The sequence below is a fragment of the Colletotrichum graminicola genome (genome assembly GCF_000149035.1).
Source record: "Colletotrichum graminicola M1.001 genomic scaffold supercont1.51, whole genome shotgun sequence".
NCBI lineage: Eukaryota > Fungi > Ascomycota > Sordariomycetes > Glomerellales > Glomerellaceae > Colletotrichum > Colletotrichum graminicola.
Window position 1 is genome coordinate 326,921 of NW_007361055.1, and position 16,554 is coordinate 343,474.

Below are 16,554 nucleotides of genomic sequence, written 5' to 3' on the forward strand. Positions count from 1 at the left end.
GCAATTGCCAACCCTGGCACCTTAGCAATGCAATGATAGACTATGGTGAGTATATTAATAAGTTCTGCCTCCTCCTTCAGCGAGGGTATGGAATTCTGACGCCACCTGGCGACCCTAAACTACCTTCATCCTTACTGCTTTCTGGCTTAAATAGGTGCAGAGGAACATAGTTGAAGGGGTCGGTCTTGGGTCTGTTCTCGGGGGTAACACTAGGCGTACTCATCGGAAGCTGCCATGAAAGCCCCTTGTTTGTATCCGCCTTGGGTGAGAAGACGCCGCTGCTGGCTGTGCTCGCAGTCCTGGTATGGCTGGCTCCGGAAGCCGAGCTCTCGGTGGTGCTGGCGAAGCTCTTCCTGTGGTTCATCTCCGGATCGGGCTCGACCTGCTGGTGGCCTCGAATCCACTGCAGCCAGTCCAGGACGGGGGTGTGTATGCCATCATGCATCGTGTTTTCGGGATTGCTGTGGTTCGAAGGCAAGCCGAGGTACGGTGGAGCCGGGCTTGGATTCGCGGTGCTCCGGGCGATGATGTCTCTCCGACCGTGCCACAGCATTGATGATATGGTACTGCGAGAAACTTGGGACTGATGACGTGAGGTGGTCTTGTGTGATCGGAAACTAGTCAAGGCGCTCGGCGTGGACGCTCCACTGCGAGACGAGCGAGTCGGCCATCGGAAGATCCGGATCGGAGACGGCTGTGGGATCGGCGGCGGCGGAGGGAATCCAAACGTCCCCGTGTCTGCGAGAGACTGCACGTACCGCTGCGCCTGCGCATATGAAAATGGTTGCGCCGCAAATGGAACGGCATCAGGGGCTTCTCTGTGTTGATCAGGGGAAGTGGCCTGTGCAAGTGTGAATTGTGCAGGATTTGGATGATGGTGCGTGATGAAATCCCCTTCTACGGTTGAGTTGGTCTCAGACATTGACGGGTAGCTGTGGACGGCGTCGTCTCGGAACCTGTCATCAGGGGCATACTCATTAACGGGGCTCGTCGATGGAACGGCTGTGTGATCATGACGATCTGCCTTCTTCTTCCGCCGTAAGCACCAAAACAACAAGAGCGATAGCCCAAGGAAGACCACGATCCCCACTACTAGGATGTCAGTACTGTTCATTTCGGTTGTTCAGGGGGAACGCTTACACACAACACCAGTGGCGACCAAAGGCCCCTGATTAGTTGAATTGGATGTGCCCCCAGGTGTAAGTGTCTGCGACGGCTGTGTGGGACTTGTGGCTTCGGTCTTTGTAGTGACTGCTCCTTCAATGCTTGCCGCTCCGGTCTTTGAGTTAACGGCTGGTTGTAAAGGGACTTGTGACGAGGCCGCGTTCTCGGCCTTCGGGGGCACAGTCTCGGCAGCAACAGGAGGTGATGTCGTGAGAACTTCGTCACGACTCGCACTCTTTGCTGCTGTAGTCAAGGGCGCGGCACTGGTTGATGGTGCCGGCTGTTGAGTTGATGGCAGTACGAGGGCGGGCGGCAACGAAGTATGTATTTCCTGCGGCTGTTCTTGCTTTGGTGATGCGGCTGGGGTCGCGGCGGGCTGCTTTGCAACCGGAGCCTGTGTCGTCGCGACGGGAGCCTCAGCAGCTGGCGTCGTTGCAGCCGGCACAGCAGCAGCAGCAGTCTGCGTCTGAGCTGCCGCTGGCGTGTTGGCTGGCTGCTCGTTGTTCTGAGTTGTCGTCGCCGGCGATGACAAGATATCGCTGACAATTTTGCCAGGGTTGCTGAGAATGTCGTCGAGAAGACCCCGGTTGAAAACTTTACTTATTAGTACCTTCCATGGCTCTCCTGTTTAGCCATGATACATTATTGTTCAGTTCCCGCTGTGTATGATAGGTATATGGTCGCCTGCAGGTTGCTTGTCTGCTGTACGTAAGTGGTTGAATAGTGGTTGATCAAGGCACGCTCGCTGGCAAGCTCAAATGCTCGTTTCGTGCAACATGTACAAAGTCTGAAATGAGGGGGAAAACAAACAATCCAAGGGAAGAATTCTTGATGGAGAACGAATGACTGGAACTCGGAATGAGAGAGCACGACATTCAGGTTGAGAAAGGCTCGACATACCCAGAATTGCGAGAGTAAGGGTATTAGAGACAGCCACCAGTTGTCCATTTGGGACAGTCGAGGTCAATGCGGACATTGGGATGCACTAGGTCTGATGAGATGGTCCGACCCTTATCGTTCGTTCACCTCTAAGCCGAAAAGGTCACAACATCTGCTGTCCCACTGTCCAAGCTACGACTGTCCTACAAACCGTCACCTAGTTCTCTCTTGCGGATACGTGCAGCCGACCTCGACTAGCTCGATTGACTACGAGACATGGCGCCGCCTACATCTCCGTTAGCTGTTACATCAGGGGGAGTGGCGTTAATCTTTGCTGAGGAAGAAGGGGGACGCTAAATGACGCCAACAGCCCGTGCAGCTATGGTGCCTGATCCTTTCTGGATTGATGAAAGTCCTCATCTGACAAGCAAGCTGGACATTGGACCAACACCAGGCGAGTTGGAGCTGGGTCGAGGGCGGTCAAAAGGGGGAAATGATAGCTTGGAAGCCTCATACGACGCAGCCACGTGAGTTGGCGGCAGTGGCACTGCGGGCTGGTGTCAAAGGAGACTGAATTTACATTTCACTTTCTTGATCAGTAATTGTTGAGCAAGATATAGGCGACGACGAAGAAACAAGTGGAGGCGTAGTAGTGTCTGGCGTCCTCCAAGACAAATGGCTAATATCCCGCATTTTGCATGTGCATGTCGGGGTCCCCTGTACGCACGGATATGATCGACAACAGGACGTTCATCTGATCAGTGTTCGAACCGTGGCAAATGGGAATACTTGTAGTCAGTTAGGTTCGAATCCTATCGGCGTCACATTTTGGGGTTGTTGGCACAACTGTTTCTTTCGAACATCTCCCTTCTCTCGGCCCGGGTTCTGGCCACTCGAGAGCCCTAGCGTTCTTCAGCGGCTGTCTTAAGAAGATGTATGGATCGTACTTTTATCTCTCGAGCTTTTTAAGATGCAACATCGTTCTAGGTTTCAACACTCTTTCCTTGCAACCAGTGTTTAAGCTCGTTGCATCGCCTTTGCAGGTCACAATCCGAGGCCGAGACTAGATCAGCACGCCAAGCTCTACTCATGATGATTTTCGCGCAATAGGACCGGCCCAAGACTGTCGCTCTCTTGCACTCACTTGACAGTCGCGATCAGTTCTGGTGGCATCTCAAACTCTGCTGATGACGCAAGCCTTTCCAAGCTCTTCATGGCATCACGCCTCGTTCGGTGATATCGATCAGAGAGGGTGGCTGTGTGCGTACAACTCGAGTGTCTTCCGTGGGATTAGACTTGGTCAAATTCGATGCCAATACCAGACTCCATGGCTGGCAATCATCCTAGAAGAAACACTCAAATCGCCCTTGGCCAGCTCATAATGTAGGTACTGGGAGGTAAAGTGAAGTTATATTTCTGAAGACTCGGGGCTCTTCTTGTTCTAATCATCATTTCCAGGCTCATGTTTTCGCCTAGATTTGATAACGCGCGCTATATAATCATCTCCTTGACAAACACCTTTGTCGATTCACGTATTGAAATCAATCCGAGAATTACACAATTCGGCCCGAGGGGGGGCTCTCAAACACATTTGTACCCTGCAGATCGCGTCGAGGTAGAACATTTGCGCTCCAATCTCAACCGAGGACATGTCACTGTGGCCTAACACTCTGCCATTGGCATATCGTTATCAATAAGGCAAACTAACCGGAGTTGGTTTTCCCGGAAATGATGCGGGCAATGTTACACGACAGTACATTTTCAGTCAATATCCATACCATTCTGACCAATGAGGCCTCTCTGCCTTACTATGCAACTGCTCATCCCTACCCAGATAAAAGAGACGCTGATTCAGCACATTGCAGAACATCCATTTTATAGAAGTTGGATAGTTTATAAAGTTGTGTGCTTTTACTCAAGTTTGAGGCACGAATCCATTAAGTTCATCGCATGTGCAACTCTCAACATGGCCTTGTTGACATTGGTCCTTGGGCCTGCAATTCTTTTATTGATATATCTTTTCATTCAACATGGTCTACGTCCGTCCAGGTCCAACAACAACTTCCCGCCAGGACCACCGCCTGTACCGTTTCTCGGAAACCTCCATCAGATACCACTGACCAAGCCCTTTCTCCAGTTTGCCGAATGGAGCCGAACCTACGGTTCCCACGGCCTTGTCGGCCTGCAACTCGGCCCGAGCAAACAGGCCGTCGTCGTCAACTCTTGGAAGTCAGCTCGTGACCTCTTGGACCAACGCGGCGCAATCTACTCGTCTCGGCCCTACGTGCCCATCGTTGAGTATGTGGTACCGCCGCCGGGCGACATTCATCTCGTCTTCATGCCATACGGGTCCAAGTGGCGCAAGGCAAGAAAGACCATCACGGACTATTTGAAGGATGAAGAAGTCGACAAGCTGGTGGCTCTGCAAGACGCTGAATCTTCCCAGATGATGCATGAACTGCTGTCTGAACCCCGCAGCTATCATGATCATATTTTGAGGTACTTTGGTTCTATAATTATGTCGAGTGTCTTTGGCACCAGGGGAAAAGACTTTTCTGATGAGGGGAGGATCAAGCAGTTCTTTGCTTGTCAAAACGAGTGGGCAGGCATGCTGGACCAAGGAGCCGTTCCGCCCTTTGACGTGTTCCCGTTCTTGCAGTACGTGCCGGACGTCATGACGCCGTGGAATGGCTGGCAGCAGAGGGCTGCTGCGTTGAAAAAGATGCAGAATGGGCTGTATCACGACTTGTTTGAAGAAGCCAAGGCCCGCATTCGACAGGGGAAGGGCGAGGACAGCTTTGTGTCCAGTCTTCTCCGAAACAACGAGAAGGAAGAATACAGCGATGTCGAGCTGGAATACATCGCTGGGTTTCTCATGGAAGGCGGGTCTGATACCACTGCCGGTGCTTTTGAAACCTTTGTTCTGGCTATGGCTGCGTATCCGGACATTCAGAAACAGGCGCAGGCAGAGGTCGATTCTGTCTTTGGAGACGACGGCGTGCGTTCCAAGAAGCTCAATGGAGCTGTGATGCCTTACCTCAAGGCCTGCTTCTTCGAGGTAAGTAGCTCGTTTGCGTCGAGTCACTCAATCCCTCTTGCGACAAATCCTAACTCATGGCCAAGACTTTACGATGGCGCCCCGGCTTCCCACTAGCTATCCCTCATGCCACCACTCAGGATGACATCTACGAAGGTTATCATATCCCGGCCAATACCACCATCCTCATGAATGTTTGGGCTATCAGTCACGATCCGGATGAGTACGACGACCCGGACTCATTCAACCCCGAACGATTCATCGGCAGCACATTCGGCGTCAAAGAAGCTGATGGGAGCACCAAAGAGACCCTGGACCCGTCCCGAAGGCCCACGTACAGTTTTGGAGCTGGAAGAAGAGTTTGCGCGGGCCAGCGGATGGCCGAGAACAGCATGCTGATGATCATGTCAAAGCTGCTTTGGTGCTTTGACGTCGTGCCAGGAGATCGGATGCCGGATACCAATGTTCAGACCGCTTTCAAGGATGCAATTCTGACAGGCCCAAAGCTCTTCGACGTTAGCTTCAGAGTGCGAAGTGAGAAACGGCGAAAGGTTTTGGTAGATGAATGGCGTAAGGCGGATGCATGGCTCCAGCGGTTCGAGTAACGTGTGTTGAAGCAGCATTAACAAGCCGTTCCTCCAAACCTTTTCAATCATAGCCAAAAGCGAAACATGCTCTCTACGGATACCGGTTCATTGTTTTACGTAGAGAAGTTTTGAAACGACATCATACCAAACATTAATGCTGATCATGCTAGGGCAGCTGTGACAACCAGACATCACCCAGATTGGCGTCCACAAGGCGGAGGACGACCGCCAGGGTTACATCATTACCAGGGAAGTAGTTAAGGTTAGACTAACAAACAATAATGCGGAGGAACTCTGCAAGTTGAAGCTAGAGCTACGGCCCGAGTGTGACTCCACTGATTGGCAGATGGTGAAGACGGCGATCAAGGTCAAGGCACCGAGATGAACCCCAGCATCTTGGCGAAGGAAAGGCACGGTTGTTACACCGGTGTGCCTAGTGACAAAACCCCGATCGACACTTACCCCGTCACTGCGCAGAGCTTCGCAAAGGTCATTCCCGCCGTCCTACAGCTGTCGGGGCTCGTCATGGAGGCCGCCTTTGAGCGGAAAACAAGGCTGTTCTTCAATACTGGTTATATGTTCTATAACGGCTTCTAGGCGAGCCCAGGTTATCTGTGACCTCGTTTGGCACCGAAAATAGAGCAACTCTCCCCCCTGGCTAATATGCGTGACAATTCTGGTCAACGAATCACATCTTCATTGCCTCATCGAGAAGCAGGATACCGACTGTGCGTCAATCTTGCTAGCATCGCTTGTCTCAGCTGCACGGTCCCCGGATCTACTAGCCCGGAACCATGTACGGAAGAGTTGAGTCCTTACCTCTTGCTTCGCTAACCTTGTCATGGATGAGAAGACGTGTGCAAGGAACATCATCACCACACGCCAGTCTCCTCGTGGTTTGTACAAGGCAGCCTTGGACTGATATTCAGCACTCGACACCTTCTGGAAAGTCCCTCATCCTGCCGTCGCCATCCCAAAGGGCGGCGAGAACTTGACGCGTGCCGTTCCACGGCTTTCGGGAGTGCATAACTGCATAATTCTAGCGGGAGCGCCTCGCGTGTCAGCCACACGACGCTAGCACGAACTCTCTCGGGTAGACACTCACGTCGAGGAGCACCAGGTCTTCCTTCTCCCATTCGACGTCGACGGCGCCGTCCTCTGCTAGCTTCAGTAGTAGGTCCAAGACCTTTACGTCGATCGGCGTGCCGTCGCCATATGTCGGAGGAGGGTGGTACGATCCATCGTCACCGCGGAAGGGAGGCCGCGTCGCACCATGGTGCCTGCTGCGCCCCCAAGCCGAACGAAGTGACGCTCTCGGAAAGAACCCCGTTGCTCCTGTGGGATCGTGGGTCCGGATGGCTTTTGGGGGATTTTTAATAACATGAGGTTCCGGGCGTTTCCAAGTGAGACTAGAACCCGCGGGATTCTTCTTACCTCGGACTATGTGCGTCACGCTTATGCTACCGTCTTCGTGCCACTCGAACCGGTCACTATGGCGTCGAACCTCGTTCTCAATCTTCCTTCGTGCCACGTCTTCGATGTCCTCGTCTGTGACCTCTTGGCCGTAAGCCCCGTGAACGCTCGTGCCTATGTTGGAAAACGAGCGAGTTGATTTTGTAGCGGCAATCGTGTTCGACACCATTGGTAAGAGGCTTCGAGAAAAACCTAGGCTTTTAACGAGAAAGCTCACGGGCAATGTAGATGGCTAAAGTGATCGGAGCCGCGCCACCTGAACTGAGTGAACGACGGTCGAGTTTATTGAATTCATGGCATGCTTGAGTTGGGTGGTTGAGTGAATACTACGTCAATATGCAGAACTTGAAATACTGGAGTCGGGAAGCTTATGAGCGAAGAAAGTCAACCACGCTGGGTTGATGGTGCTCCATCCGCATTCGCTATGTGGCCAAATTGGCAACTCGGGTGGATTTTAAACGACGTCAACCTCTTATCGATATTGGTAATAGCACCCAACCTGCACGCCAGGCCAGTTCCAAATAGCATTGATGCTACCCGACAGACTGAGCGCGGTTGTTGCCTCGAGGCCAAGGGGGAACGAAGATGACCATCCTAGTCCAAAGGCAGCCGTGTCTTGCTGGCCAGGTACATTGAACGGCTCAACAAGTTGTGGAGTTTCATGAGTACCCGACTGTTTGGCTTCAAAGGTTGTTGGCAAGCCTTCTTTAGCGACTAGACTCACTTGAACCGCTGCCATAGTGAACTGTTGTATATTATGTTACTACACTGGGTCTTGCAACATGTACAGGTTGTCCAGACTACGTATGCTCTTCAGGCAATACACAAAAGTGTTATATATCTGTCCCCTCTCCCGATATCGCGGACTAGTCGTTCGAAGGATTCGCCACTTTGAGGTATGTAGTTGTAGCAGGTTCTTCTCTGGCTATCTCTTGGTTGTGCATGGCGTGATAGCGGATCCTGGCATGTGTCGAATCCCATGCGACAATCGACGATAAGTACGCAAGATCGGGGAAGGATGGACTATACGCAGGAAAAGGGCAAGATCTTTTTGCGTAACTCGAAGCAATGCACCGCTCTCTTACGAAATATCTATTAGCTCTCTAAGTGTTTGTTGATTGTCTCCTGAGGCTATGCGGCTCCGGTGTTCAGTCAAGGTATCTGTAAAAGAAGCAGAACGCCTTTTGATCTACCGCTCTATAAGAGCCGGAGATATCCCACGCAAACAAGCCAACACCATTTGAGGTCAACACGTTGTGATCATGAGCACCTGCAGCTAGCCACATCAAGGTTGTGGAACACTCTACCGTGGGCATCGCCGCGTTTACCGCACCTGGACTATGGAACGCAATGAGCTCGGCAAGGGCGGGCGGCCAGCATTCACCGCACCTGGTCATGTAAGCTCTTGTACCGCTACGGCAACAAGTGGTTTGTGTACCTCGTCTCGGTGGCCCGCGGAAAAATCGCCGCGGGGTTTCTCTGGGCCGCGGAGGGGGCGGTCATGCTCAGCTACCCCGAGCCGGAGAACCGGGGCAGGTACTTGGCCTACTGGCTCTACTATCGTAACAGCGGCAGCATCCTGAGCGGCATCATCAACCTCGCCTTCAACTACCAGGGCCGGCGTACGGGGAAGCTTGGTTGGAGGACGTAAATCGTCTTCGTTGTGCTGCGTAAGTTCCGGCCCGAGCTTCCGTCCCAACCAACTTTGCCGATCCCGTCAATGACAAGCGGTCCCGCCTCCCCCCCCTCGTCCGAGACAACATGCGACGGTACTAAACTAACCTAATCTTGAAAAAGAATGCATCGGGCCGTTTGTTGCCCTGCTCCTTTCCCCGCCGGAAAAAGATCGTTCGACGGAACGGCACCCGCGTCCAGATTGTCGAGCGCATCCTCTGACTCGGCTGAACTGAGAGAACTAGGACGTCTCATGCTCCGAAAGGAGTTCCTCCTGGTATAAGTCTCCTTGGGAACATCGCTAAATGACCAAGAGCCCTCCACTAACCGTCGCGGCGGCAGTGTGCCCTTCTTCATCCATGTCAACTGGATACTGCCGCACAGCAGCTCGCATCTCTCGCTCTACTTTTTCCGTCCGCTCCCGCGCCTTGGCGTCGCTCGTCTCCGCATCGGCGCAGATCACAAGCACCGCGGTACTGGGGGTCGTTTCTGGAATGGAAGCGTCTCTCGCTGAACGGGCGCACACGTGTTTCGTTCGTGTTTCTTGCGGCGCTTATCGGCGGTTGCTGAGCCTGTGGCGCCGTCGTCCAGGTCGAGTTCGTGAGGCACAAGCCCATCCTCGATTGGGACGAGCTAGGCTCTGGCCGCGAGTCGGCGTTGTACATCATGTGGCAGCTTAACTTTGCGCTTACTTACAACTTACGGGTACTGGTTGGTGGGCTGGATGTCGCGGCATCCCGGCGATGTCGCGAGATATACGAGTGCCGCGAGGGCACTTGAGAGCACGGGACAGTGCATCAGTTCGGGAATCATTTCAACCAGCGCGCCTGTGAGTTGCCTCCCCTATCTGCGCCCCCTCCCAAAGTTTCTGGTGGCTTGCCGACTTTTATCGTAGTTAACGGCGGCTTTGGGAGTCAACTTTGGTCTGTAGGGTACTGCAGTGATACCAACATATATTGTGGTGAGACAAGTTAGTCTCCTTCACATCGACGCTCACCCCGAGGAGGGTCCTCCCGCTATGGACCAAGACGGGAAGACCCATGACACCAAAAACGGCCAGTAACAACCAGCATCGGCATCGACCGCTGTTGCAGGTAGTCACCGAGGAATAGTTTGTTTTGGCTGAAAGTTTTCTCCTTGATTAACAGTATCTACGTCACCACACACAAAGTATAGACTTTCTGAAGCAGAGTGTGACGAGAAGTAACTCCTCTAACCCTACCGGCGTCTCTACGTTTAAGGGGACAGGGAGATGCAGCCAGTGGAGCTGTCCTCCTCGAAGATGCCGCCGTAGATCACACCCTCGTTGATGTTGGCAGGCTGCTCGCCGCTCTTGCTGATATCGGCACCGCCGTTGACGGGCTTCTTGAGCACGCCGAAGTGGAACTGGCCCTTGCCGGCGATGTTGTTGGCGACGGGGGCGCCCTGTGACTTGAGCGCGGAATTGCCCTGAGAGTAGAAGACCTGGGTGGTGCTGGGTGGGATCAAAAGTTAGCAAACATGACAAGCATATAGGGATTCCCCCCCTCTCTCAAGGAACACACGTACTTGGCGGTGAAGTCAAGCTTGACGGCGAAGTTGTGGAAGACGCCCGGGGTGAACTTGGTCTGGAAGAGCTCGGGGACGGGGTTGGAGTTGACGTTGCCGAAGAGCTGGAGGGTGTCGGGGTCCGCGGTGTTCTGGCCGAGGATGGAGCCGGTCTTGAGGACGACCTGGTTGGTGCTGAAGTCGGCGCTCTCGAGGAAGACGAGCTGGTACTCGTGGGACAGGTTCAGGGAGCGCTGGGCGTCCTTCATGAGGCTGAAGTGCAGCGTCTTGACGCCGTCGGTCGAGGGATCCGTGCCGTCGTTGCTGGCGGGCAGCATCTCGGCGCGGCGGAAGCCGATCTGGACGTTGTTCGCAGAGGGGGCGAAGATGGACTTGTCGTTGATGGTTACCTCGAAGGGCTGAGTAGCGTTCGCATCGAACTAGGCACAGCCGGTGTTAGTATTGGCCTTAAACACCCTCCCCCCCACGCGGAGGCCCGTTTTCTCTCGTTGGAGAACCATGAGTCCCCCCGAATCGCTTTCACATACCAGGGATTGACCCCCGGGGAGCTGGATGAGCTGGCTGAACTTTAGACCCTGGCCGAAGACGTTGGAGGGGTTGAAGGGGCTGGTCTTGGCGTCGAAGTCGGCGACGGTGGAGGCCTTCGGGATGCGGCCGTCGAACTGAAGGGTGCACTGCTGAGCCTTGGCACCGGCCGCGGCGAGGAGGGAGAAGATGAGAGTAGAGGTATACATTGTTCCTAGACCGGCTACGAGCAGGGTTTGTACGCTGAGAAGAAGAAGAAAAAGAATGTGGTTGTTCCAATGGTGTCTTGATGAGACGAACAGAAATGAACGTGGAAAAGAACGGAAAAAATGATCTACAGAAGAAGTCTTGTCGTACAAGTGGGAGGGAGACAAGACAAGAAACAGATGAAGGGCAGCTCATGACATTTTGTATCTGCCAGCCCAACTCCGCAATCTTACTAGGTATTTGGAACTGTTCCAGACCTGTCCTCTTCCCAAGGGTCGGGTCCCCGCCTCATCATCCGGGGTGGCCTCCGTAACCTCTCCGCTGCCCCCTTACTCTGGAGTAACCTTTTTGCTTGTGTCTGAGATTGAACAGAGGAGCACCCTGGAGCACCGTGTGATCCAACCAACCCCCTTGCCATCTGTAACTCGGGTCGCCTCATCCGGGCTACTGGGTTGGCTGTCTGGCTGGTGAGAGGCAGGGTTGCGCCCCGTCAGCACCTTATTACTAGTAGACTTTCCGCTGATTCATATGAAAGCGGAACCGCCCAATCATTTAAGGGTCGAAACACTGGGTCTAAGGTGGTTAATTCTGTTGTCGCCCTGTATGACAGTAATGACGCGAGTCGTGCCAGCATTGCCCGATGCACGAGAACCTATCTGAGAACTCCGGACCTGCCGGATTCAAGTGAACGCTGGCTCCCTGCGTCAAGAGGATCAGTTGCCTAAGCAGTAACTTGAGGCAACATGCAATCATGACGTTGTCTCTTTGGCTCGACTCTGATGCGTGATGGCGAAGTAACCCAGTGTTCTGTCGTCGCAGATATCCCCTTGAGCCACCTGAAGATGGCATCGAGATAGAATCCTGTGTTTCTCGGAAACGAAGAAGAAGCCCAAGAGCCTGGGGAAATGTGGAACAGAGATGGTCTCCACTCTCCAGGGAAAATCTCGACATGCCACACTGTTCCGCTCCCCCCTGGGTGCCACTCCGCGGCCGGTGTGGGCCTCAAAACCTGACTTGCCCTCCTGACACGCAGATCTCTGCCAAGCACACTACTTGACGTCCCCTTGTCTGGTGTTCGCCGGAGAATGGATCGGGGTTGATGGAACACTCGGCCGGCCGACCGCCAGTCGCCGGAGCCTTCGTTTGGGTACTTGAAGAGGGGAATCGAGTCGACTCGCAGCCCAACACGTACCGCGACACGAGCGTTGGCGGCTGATGGGGGGGGAAAGGTGTTAAATGTGGCGAAGTTACGGAGTACACGTAAATTAACCGGCGAATACACAGTTGCCCTAGAGCTAATCGTCAGGAAATGGTGTTGAAGCCCGTAATTGGCAGCGATACCCTTGAGTTGGTTGATTGCCCTGTTGTGTGTATCTGTCTGTATTAAATCGTAGGGATTGTAATGGTTGATTGATTGATTCTGTTGTGTGCTGTGTAACTATGGTGAAATTGTTAAATGTGGCGGAATTACACGTGAATTGGCTAGTAAATATACGGCTGCCCTATGGTAAATTGTTAGGGAATAGGCAGTGAATTAGCCCTACTTTTAGAGGTAACTTAACTAATAATATTACTATTAAATAGCAGGGATTATAATAGTTACTTAATTAATTCTGTTATATGTTATATAACTATTATAAATTCCTATTATTAAATATAGCAGAATTATATATAAATTAGCTAGGGAATACACAGTTGCCCTATAGTAAATTATTAGGGAATAGGCAGTAAATTAGCCCTACTTTTAGGGGTAATTCTACTAATAATATTACTAGGATTAGCTAGGGATTTCCTAACTAAGAAATAGGGGTTTTTCCTTATTTTTATAAGAATTTACTATAGTTATATAATATATAGTAAAATTAATTAAGTAACTATTATTATTATAGTAGTAATACTATATTAGTTAGATATATAACTATATTTCCTATTATAAGAATTTAAAGGTAAAAAGGAAAGGAATCTACCCTAGGGGGCTAGTAGTCCTACTAGCTATTATATAGCTATTAATTCTATTTATAAGTTACCTAATAGTTCTTATAACTAGGGGTTCTTGTTCCCTGCCCTTTAGTAGGTCCTTTAGTGCTATAGGGTTTACTAGCTACTAGGGTATAGGTGTACTAACTACTAAGGCTTAGGGCCTTAGCTACTAAGGCGTAGTGTACTAACTACTATAGCTATAGCGTACTTATTACTAAGGCGTAGTATACTAACTACTATAGCTATAGTGTACTTACTACTAGGGCGTAGTATACTAACTAGCTACTAAACTATACTATAACCTTATTCTTATTTATATATCCCCTATATAACCCCTCTAGCTATAACATGTTTATAAGTTACCTAATAGTTCTTATAACTAGGGGTTCTTATTCCTTACCCTTTAGTAGGTCCTTTAGTGCTATAAGGTTTACTAGCTACTAGGGTATAAGTATACTAACTACTAAGGCTTAAGGCCTTAGCTACTAAGGCGTAGTATACTAACTACTATAGCTATAGCACACTTACTACTAAGGCGTAGTGTACTAACTACTATAGCTATAGCGTACTTACTACTAAGGTGTAGTATACTAACTAGCTACTAAACTACACTATAACCTTATTCTTATCTATATATCCCTTATATAACCCCTCTAGCTATAATATTACCCCCCCCTTTAGGAGCTATATTATTTATAATATATATTTAGGCTTAAGTTCTTAAAGCGTATAGGATTAAATAAGGTTTTAGTAGCTATAAGTTAATTTTTTTAATTTCTTATATAAATTCTTTTTTTAAGAAATATTTTTTTAGACTAAAACCTAGTAAAATAAGGTAAAGGCCTAAAAAGTGTTAGTAAGTCTATAGGAAGGAGGGACTAATTAGTATAGTAAGCTAGTACTATACTAATTAGTAAATATATATAGTTACTTAAATACTACTTAGGCTTCTAATAGACCTTTTAATTAATACCTTTTTAAGTTCTTTAGGGTGTTATTATAAGGCTACACTAGTAATTTAGTGTTTATAGCTATATCTTTAAGCTATAAGTATAAGTTCTAAAGTAGGCTATTAGTGTTAAGGTGTTTCTTATAAAACTTTTTTAACGCTATTAGTAAATAGTAAAAGCTTTTAGTATTATACTAAGTAAGGTCTTTATTATAGCTAACTTAATTTATATAGTATTATAATCTTTTATAGTTTATTTTAGACTATAATAAGTATACTACTTTATATTTTAGTTCTTTATCTCTAGCTATAGTTAGTAGTAAGGGGTTCTAGTGCTAGCCTAGAAGTAGGTCTACTAGGGCCTTCTAGAGCTTACTAAGATAAAATACTAGGTAGGTATTAATACCCTTAGGGAGCTAAACCTACTAGGTACTACCTAAGCCTATACTAATTATAGGCTAAGGACCTAACTAAGGGTTTTAGAGCTTATTAGGGTTATCTCTCTTTTAGTAAAAAGTGTTAATAAAGACGTTATCTTTTACTTAAATATTATTTAGCCTTTAATATTTATTTATATATTATTATTAGTGTTCTTAAGTAATTTCTATATTCCTTTAGGTAATCTTTTAATACTTATAGATATGTTTAGCTATTCTTTAGGCCTTAGTTTAGTTAATTTTTTCTTAAGTACTATTAAACTTTACTATTCTATAGTCCTAGTTAAAACTAAGTTATAGTATATAGCTAAATTTAACTTTAAATAGTAATAGGCTAGTACTCTTACTAAGAAGTATAGTATAAGTAAAATCTACTATAAGGAGTATTTTACTTTAGTTATCTTAGTAGTAATTTACTAATAGGCGTAGCTATTAGAGGATATACTAGTTAAGGATCTCTATTTAACTATCTATCTATAGGTAGTTAGTAGTAAAAAGTTAAATCTTAATATTATAAATTTTTATTAGCTTATCTTAAAATTTAGAAATAAATTAGGGGCTATAGTTAGAAGTAATTATCTTTAGAAAACTAAAGAAAGGCAGTAGGCGTTTATAAAAGAAGTAGGATATATCTCTTACTATAGTAGTCTTATAATAAGGCGTTAACACTATCTGCTTCCCTAAGTAGTCTACTATAACCTATATATTATTATATCTTTTCTTATCTTTTAGGTAGGCTATAAAATCTATAGTAATATATTACTATAGGTAGTATAGAATAGGTAATAGCCTTAGTTCTCCTAGGGGCTTATATTAAATATAGCAGAATTACATATAAATTAGCTAGTAAATATATAGTTACCCTATAGCAAATTATTAGGGAATAAGCAGTAAATTAGCCCTACTTCTAGTAGTAATTCTACTAATAATATTACTAGGATTAGCTAGGGATTTCCTAACTAAGAAATAAGGGGTTTTCCCTATTTCTATAGTAATTTATAATAAATACATAATACATAACATAATTAATTAATTAACTATTATAATCCCTATAATTTAATAATTAATAGTCTAATACGTATATCTATAATAACTAACATGCCTATCTACTAATTAAATACTATTATAATAATTAATAAGAACTATAATAATAAGGTAACTATCTTATAATTATATAGTAATTAGTTTATATAGCTTAACGCTATCTAAGTAAAGGTAAAGCGTTATAATCTCTAGAAGTATATTAACCTAGAGGTTATAGTAGTAGACTAATTAATCCTTAAGATATATCTAAAGAAACTAATAAAGCTGCTTATAACATAATATCTATACGCCTTAACTAAAGATAAGCTTACTACTTACTAAGAGGTTACTATAGCTATAGTAATTACTAAGATATCTTAGTAAGTAACTATATAGCTATATATAGTAAGAAGTAAGGCTATTATAACTATACCTAATAGGCTTATATATAAAACTAAATATATAATAACACTAGATAATCTTAACCTATATAATCTTATGTACTTAAATAGCTAGATAAGCTACTATTATAAGGAAGTATATAAGTATACTACTTAGTAAAAAGATATTAAAGACGTAGCTAATATAGTTAAATCTACTATATTTATAAATCTTTAAAAAAATATTATAAATCTACTAATTTATTAGCTAAATAGCGTAATAAGCTTAGCGTAGTAGTAAGAATAACTAAAAAAGAGTATATAAAGTACGCTTATAATAAGTATAGTAAAGTGTTAGTAAAAGCCTAGTAAAAGGCCTTAACTACTAAAAAAGATCTTACTATATAGCTTAATAAATAGAACGTAGCCTATAGTAAATTAGCGTAGGTTAATTTACCTAACTACTAAAGGCTATTAATATAGTTTAATAACCTTACTACTACTTTATAAAGCAGCTTACTTAGCTCCTAGCTAGATTTATATATAGTAACTAGTAAAATAATAGGTAACTAAAATAATCTTAACTAGTAGTCTTTTTATAAAATAGTACTAGAGAGGGTTAAAGCCTGTACTAATAACTTACTATATTATAGCTAAGTAGGCTGTAGTATATTTAGCCTAACTAGAGGTA

General features: G+C 47.0%; 7 protein-coding genes across 7 annotated transcripts; 3 read left to right on the plus strand and 4 right to left on the minus strand.

The window, feature by feature from the left end:
* Nucleotides 1-76: 76 nt before the first annotated feature.
* On the minus strand, nucleotides 77-445 carry GLRG_09739 (uncharacterized protein; the record flags this gene model as incomplete). Its single annotated transcript, XM_008100424.1, has 1 exon — nucleotides 77-445. The coding sequence occupies one exon, from the start codon at nucleotides 443-445 to the stop codon at nucleotides 77-79; it is 369 nt and encodes a 122-aa protein (XP_008098615.1).
* Nucleotides 446-617: 172 nt separating this feature from the next.
* GLRG_09740 (uncharacterized protein) lies at nucleotides 618-2,140 on the minus strand (the record flags this gene model as incomplete). The annotated part of the gene is made up of 4 exons (XM_008100425.1): nucleotides 618-738; nucleotides 975-1,089; nucleotides 1,141-1,758; nucleotides 2,065-2,140. The coding sequence occupies 4 exons, from the start codon at nucleotides 2,138-2,140 to the stop codon at nucleotides 618-620; spliced, it is 930 nt and encodes a 309-aa protein (XP_008098616.1).
* A 1,869-nt stretch (nucleotides 2,141-4,009) lies between these two features.
* GLRG_09741 (cytochrome P450) lies at nucleotides 4,010-5,685 on the plus strand (the record flags this gene model as incomplete). Its single annotated transcript, XM_008100426.1, has 2 exons — nucleotides 4,010-5,101; nucleotides 5,167-5,685. 2 exons carry the CDS (start codon nucleotides 4,010-4,012, stop codon nucleotides 5,683-5,685), a joined length of 1,611 nt encoding a protein of 536 aa, XP_008098617.1.
* A 363-nt stretch (nucleotides 5,686-6,048) lies between these two features.
* Nucleotides 6,049-6,264, plus strand: GLRG_09742 (uncharacterized protein; the record flags this gene model as incomplete). The annotated part of the gene is made up of 1 exon (XM_008100427.1): nucleotides 6,049-6,264. The coding sequence occupies one exon, from the start codon at nucleotides 6,049-6,051 to the stop codon at nucleotides 6,262-6,264; it is 216 nt and encodes a 71-aa protein (XP_008098618.1).
* A 328-nt stretch (nucleotides 6,265-6,592) lies between these two features.
* On the minus strand, nucleotides 6,593-7,309 carry GLRG_09743 (uncharacterized protein; the record flags this gene model as incomplete). The annotated part of the gene is made up of 3 exons (XM_008100428.1): nucleotides 6,593-6,706; nucleotides 6,773-7,026; nucleotides 7,102-7,309. The coding sequence occupies 3 exons, from the start codon at nucleotides 7,307-7,309 to the stop codon at nucleotides 6,593-6,595; spliced, it is 576 nt and encodes a 191-aa protein (XP_008098619.1).
* A 1,171-nt stretch (nucleotides 7,310-8,480) lies between these two features.
* On the plus strand, nucleotides 8,481-8,791 carry GLRG_09744 (uncharacterized protein; the record flags this gene model as incomplete). The annotated part of the gene is made up of 2 exons (XM_008100429.1): nucleotides 8,481-8,537; nucleotides 8,567-8,791. 2 exons carry the CDS (start codon nucleotides 8,481-8,483, stop codon nucleotides 8,789-8,791), a joined length of 282 nt encoding a protein of 93 aa, XP_008098620.1.
* Nucleotides 8,792-10,050: 1,259 nt separating this feature from the next.
* On the minus strand, nucleotides 10,051-11,096 carry GLRG_09745 (uncharacterized protein; the record flags this gene model as incomplete). Its single annotated transcript, XM_008100430.1, has 3 exons — nucleotides 10,051-10,288; nucleotides 10,363-10,781; nucleotides 10,890-11,096. 3 exons carry the CDS (start codon nucleotides 11,094-11,096, stop codon nucleotides 10,051-10,053), a joined length of 864 nt encoding a protein of 287 aa, XP_008098621.1.
* Nucleotides 11,097-16,554: the final 5,458 nt, after the last annotated feature.